The sequence below is a fragment of the Toxorhynchites rutilus genome, unplaced genomic scaffold, assembly GCF_029784135.1.
Source record: "Toxorhynchites rutilus septentrionalis strain SRP unplaced genomic scaffold, ASM2978413v1 HiC_scaffold_464, whole genome shotgun sequence".
NCBI lineage: Eukaryota > Metazoa > Arthropoda > Insecta > Diptera > Culicidae > Toxorhynchites > Toxorhynchites rutilus.
This window is the reverse complement of record NW_026600054.1, coordinates 1-5,570: the sequence shown is the minus strand read 5'-3', so window position 1 is coordinate 5,570 and position 5,570 is coordinate 1. Positions and strand designations below refer to the sequence as shown.

Here is a 5,570-nt window from a genome sequence, read left to right as displayed (position 1 = left end):
TGTTGAAGGCTCGAAGGCAGGAACTGAATGGATTATTGTAGCCATAGCATGTTCTATGTCCGGGAACAGCAATTAATGCGGAGAAACGCAGCTGACGTTGAGGAACGTTTATTGGAATATGCAGAAGAAGATCGGCACACTCGATGTTTTCACTGAGGATGTCGAATACAATCAGTCGTTGCATCTTCAGTCGCCTTGCCGTGAGCAATTCCAAGTCGATTAGACGACAACGTTCCGAATAATGGGGAAGATGGACGGGATCATTCCACGGGAGATGTCGCAATGCAAATCGAATGAAACATTTCTGTACACGCTCGATACGTACAATCTCGGAAACGTGGTATGGGGAGCAAGACCGGTGCAGCGTACTCTAAGTTGCTCCTCACTAAACTACAGTACAAAGCTTTTAGTGCATATACGTCGGTGAACTGTGACGCATTCCGACGTATAAATCCCAGGATAGAGAATGCTTTGGAGGTGATAGCTGAGATGTGATCGTGGAAACGTAGCTTTGAGTCCATGATAACACCCAAGTCACGGATAGAATGTACACGATCCAAGAAAAGAGTGTCGATCTTGTATCGGTAGTCTATCGGCTCGTAGCAACGACTAAAGGTGATCACCTTGCACTTACTTGTGTTCACACGCATGCCGTTGTCTTTGCACCACTGCGCTAGAGAATCGATATCGGCCTGCAAGCTGCAGCAGTCCGCAGCTGATTTGATGACTCGGAAAATTTTAAGGTCGTCGGCAAACAATAGTTTTCCAGAAGATATTCGTAGGCACAAGTCATTAATGAAGATTACAAATATCAATGGCCCTAGTACACTTCCTTGGGGGACTCCGGACGCTATATCGAATGTTGTGGATCGTGCTGAGTTCACCTCAACAAAAGCTTTCCTACCGGTCAGGTAAGACATCAACCAATCGGATATCCAATCAGGAAAACCCATGTGCTTCATTTTTCTCACTGTAAGAATATGCGGAACAGTATCGAAAGCTTTCGAGAAATCAATATAAACAGAGTCCACTTGATTTCTGTGTTCAACTTCACGAAAGAGCACGTTGGTGTAGCATAATAAATTGGACGTTGTGGAACGATGGGGTACAAATCCATGCTGGAACTCAGATATCATCGATTTCGCTGCAGACAGTAGCACTGTGTGGATCAGTGATTCGAGTAGCTTCCCTAGGCAACAAAGGATGGATATTCCACGGTAATTTTCAACGCGCCGCAAGCTGCCTGATTTGTAGATAGGAATCATCTTCGCAGTTTTCCATAGGCTAGGGAATGTTCTTTCCTCGAGCGACTTGTTAAAGAGTATTGTCAGAGGAAAGGCCAATGATGAAGCGCAGTTCTTCAACAGGATAGGTGCTAAGTCGTCCACTCCAGTTCCTTTCGTCGCGTCTAGTTTTTGCAATGATCTTAAAACTTCCTCGTGGGTAAAATTGAAGAAAGGTAGGTGGATATGATGCGACGGTAGGTTGCGAAAACATCCAGATCCTGGTTGAGGCAGCTCAGTCTTGAACACGCTTTGGAAGAATCGTCGAAAAAGATCAGCAACTTCATCAGGTAGGTTTGCTGTTGTGTTACCGTATTCGACAACTTGTGGTACTCGATTACTCGCTCTTTGCTCTCTAACGAATTTCCAGAACGCCGTAGGGTTCCGTTTCATATCAGATTGAAGTCTCTGCTGATAGGCCCTGTAGCTGTTCTCTACAAGATCCTTATAGCATGTTTCCACGATGCGAAGAGATTCACGGTTTTCGTTTGATTTATCGATGAAGAATCGTTTGCGTGCTTTACGCAGTTTGTTTCGCAGCCTTCGCAACTCTGCAGTCCACCAAGGCTTCCTGGTGTTCCTATTAATAGAACGGTGGCGTCGGGGTACTTTCGAATGTATGATCTCAAACAGGGTATCATAAAACATATGGGTGGCGGAATCAACTGTACGATCTTGAAGAAGTACCTCCCATTCGACCAATGAAAATACGCTATTTAAAGAGTTGAAATCACATCGTCTAAAATCCAGGTCAAAGGAATCAGTTGTGGCTGAAATATGCACACAGCTCTGCATGTCTATTTGTAGTTCGAATGGTGGGTGGTGCGGATCAACGGGTAGAAGTGGTGATATCGGCGGCTGGCCTTCAAAATTATCGGGAGCGTTTGTAAAAACCAAATCAAGTAGTCTGCCATTGATGTTTGGAATAGAGTTGATTTGTACGAGGCCATAGGATGAGATGGATTCAGTTAGCACGAGTTCTGGATCGCTAGAAGCATTCACAGGCAAGTATCCGTTGACATCCTCATCAAAACCCCATTGCAGATGCGGAAGATTATAATCGCCGAGCAATAAAACGATATCGTTAGCCGAAGATCGGTCCGTCAAGGACTGAACAGCGAAAGTGTGGTTGGAATACAACGCCGTCTCAGAGTTTGGTCGAAAGTAAATGCCGAGGAGGTACAAATATCGGTTGGATAGTTTCACACAAACTACCATTTGCTCAAGCGTACTACAATGAGGTATCGAAACCTCGGTACAGTGCAGTGTGGCTTTCACTGCGACAAGCACTCCGCCACCTCTTGTGAGGCTACTGGTTGCTTCACTACGGTCACAACGAAAAAGTGAATAATCGGATGATAATTCAGCGTCGCATATATCGGACCGGAGCCATGTTTCAGTAAGAATGGCAACATCATAATGACTGCTCGACAATCCTAGCTGTAAGCGTGAAGTTTTAGTGCGAAGGCCTCTGACATTTTGGTAGTAAATGGAGAGAAAGTGTTGCTTTGGCGAGAGACTATCACAATCACCACAGTCAGTAACCGGAAGCACAGGATGATGAGCTACAGGATCGTTCCGCTGTGTCGATGCGTTTGTCGGACGCTGGTGGCCCGAAGATGGCGATGAGCTAGAAGTGTTTCGCATTTCAGGCAGCGCATTGTTCGGAATGAAGGTGTACTTGCCTGCATTTATGGGTTGGATGCCAGCTGCCCCGCACTCGAGCACAGGACCGGGACGACTGGGTGTCGCTGACATCAATGGCTCGACTGTGACGAGGGAGTCAGAGGCATCCATAGAGTTTCACCGTATTCGAAGTTGAAATTGATGAGGCTTCCTCGCACCTCTCCAATACCAGGTACCAGTCTTGAAGGAAATCGATGGTGTCTTGATATTTCGGGAGTTCTCGTTTGTTTAAACTCTTCTCCCAGATTCCACGACTTTCACGATCCAAGGCTGCAGTCAGGATGTTGACCACGAATAGTTCTGATACTCCGGTTAGCTTCTGCTCCATGAACCGCAAACCGTCGACATGGCGCGTACATTCGTCGAGCAGAGGTCGCAGTTCCTTTGATGATTTCTTCTTCATTTTCGGAAGATTCTTGATGCCTTGGATATGGGTGTCAACGATCAGCCGCTTGTTGTCGTATCTCTCTTTGACGCCACGCATGTTCGTAGTTGCCGTCTCGGATGGTAGCAGCGTCTATTACATTCTTCGCATCACCGATCAAGCACTTCTCCAGATGGTACAGCTTCACTGCGTCGGAGTCACGAGAAGCGTCCATCAGGTCCAGAAACATCGCCTTAAACTTGGGCCAATTTCGATACTGGCCGTCGAACGTTGGCAAGGGGGCTCGCAGCGCTTGTTGCTGGACGATTATCTGTGGTGGAAGTGGGACTCTTTGTTGTACAACACCCTGAGTGGTACGATCAGTAGAGTAGGCCATCATCATTTCTTCGATGGTCGTCGAAACCTCGTTGAAACGTTCTTCGAAGTTGGTATAGATTTCTTCCTGAGCTGGAACATACTCCTCGTCAATCGACGCCATTACTCTGCTATGGAAGTCGCTGAATTCGGAGTAGGCTGCGTCGATGTTCTTCATGTATGTCTTTAACTGGGCTAAACTAACTTGGCCCTGTGCAGCCAATAGGGAATACTGCACACGGACCAATTTTTGGTTCACCTGCTCACGCTGACGAAGAAGCGAAAGATAACCTTTCTTTGCCTTGGTGTTAGATCCGATTTCCTGGGTAGAAAATCCTGCGAACGAGTCTTCATCTTGGAGTGATGTTTCCAGTGATGGTCGGTTGACCTTTTTCACCGGAGAATGCTTGATGGACATATTGTCGCTACCCAGTTCGTTGTTGGAAACCACAAAGGTGCTCCTTTGTTTTTATTCACAATAGAAACGTATCTATTGTTCGCTGTCTGAGCCGCGTGTACGCTCCCTTACGCTGTTTTAGCCGCGAAGGACGCTCTTACACCGATGAGGTGCGGATTTAATTACGCACTTGACTTGACTCCCTTTGTCGAGTGACTGCTGCAGCTGGTGTTGAGTGGACTGTATGGGGATTCCCTTGAAGCCGATCTGGCTTCTGCTGAGATCCAATCGGTGTCCATAGGGGAATACTATGGGTCAGTTCCGCCAGTGGATTCGAAAGGACCTGGAGGAATGATGATAAAAATCAGGGGAACAAGGAAAACCTCCAAAGATTTTAGTATGATGTGTACACTGTGAAGGTTGGAGGAATACTGAACATTTTATTTGACGGTATTGAAATTAAATACAAAGGTATAAATCGGACGCGATTTGGCTTGACCACGCCGAGCACAAGAGGTATTGTTTTGTAGGCTCTATTGTGTCCTAAGCTGATGGCAGGTTGTGTTGGTCAGGGGATTTTCCATACCCCTTTCGGGCTGGGGACGCTCATTCGATGACGGGAGCGTACACGAGCAAATCGTGGAAATTGTCCAATTTCAAACGCTTATTGCTCAGTCATTTCATGATGGATTGATGAAATTTTGGCGTCAATCGATTTCGGCACCCCATAACAATTTTTTATATTGAAGAAAATAATATATGTTATGAATCTAACTATCGACCAATTGATAAATCTCAACTCCTATCCTAACGGAAATACCCACTTCTGATAGCTGGATCTGGAAAATCAGATTCTGATTGGTCGAAATTGACGACACATGTGGCGGGTCCCTAACAGAGACATCAAAACCAAGCTGCTTGGGGGAATTCGGCATTGCAAATACATAAAAATAGGCTCCCACCAAAATGTATTCCCTACCAGAGACATCAAAATCAAGCCGCTTGGGGGAAATCGACATTGCAAATACATGAAAGTGCTTTTGTTCCTACCGAAATGTGTTCCCTAACAGAAACATCAAAACCAAGGTGCCCGGGGGAAATCGGCATTACAAATATATGAAAGTCGGGGGCATTTTTATATTAAAAGTAAGGTGAGTGACACGATTAATTCTAGCAAATAAAATTTAAATTTGGAACTTTAATGTTGTTTGCTTCGTGAAATTTGATATCAATGACAAATATACGATCGTGTATTTTTCACAGCGCTGCATTCAAATCAACAAAATCAGGGACTCACGGGAAGCATAGACGTGAATAGTTAACCGTAAAACAGACAACAAATTTCTGTAATCAAGAATAATACCGACTCTTTCAAAAAAGGGAAGTATTTTCGCTTCAAGGATCCATCTATAACAATTCATCAAATTCTTTTTTATAGCATTTTATCCAAATCAAGGAAATCAGT

At 45.1% G+C, this 5,570-nt stretch overlaps 1 protein-coding gene across 1 annotated transcript; it reads right to left on the bottom strand.

The window, feature by feature from the left end:
- Positions 1 to 3,406: 3,406 nt before the first annotated feature.
- On the bottom strand, positions 3,407 to 4,126 carry LOC129782204 (uncharacterized). Its single transcript, XM_055789573.1, has one exon. It carries the CDS (start codon positions 4,124 to 4,126, stop codon positions 3,407 to 3,409), a length of 720 nt encoding a protein of 239 aa, XP_055645548.1.
- Between the last annotated feature and the right edge of the window lie 1,444 nt (positions 4,127 to 5,570).

Coding starts and splice junctions, on each gene's coding strand:
- LOC129782204 (XM_055789573.1), bottom strand. CDS start 4,126: ATGTCCATCAAGCATTCTCCGGTGAAAAAGGTCAACCGACCATCACTG.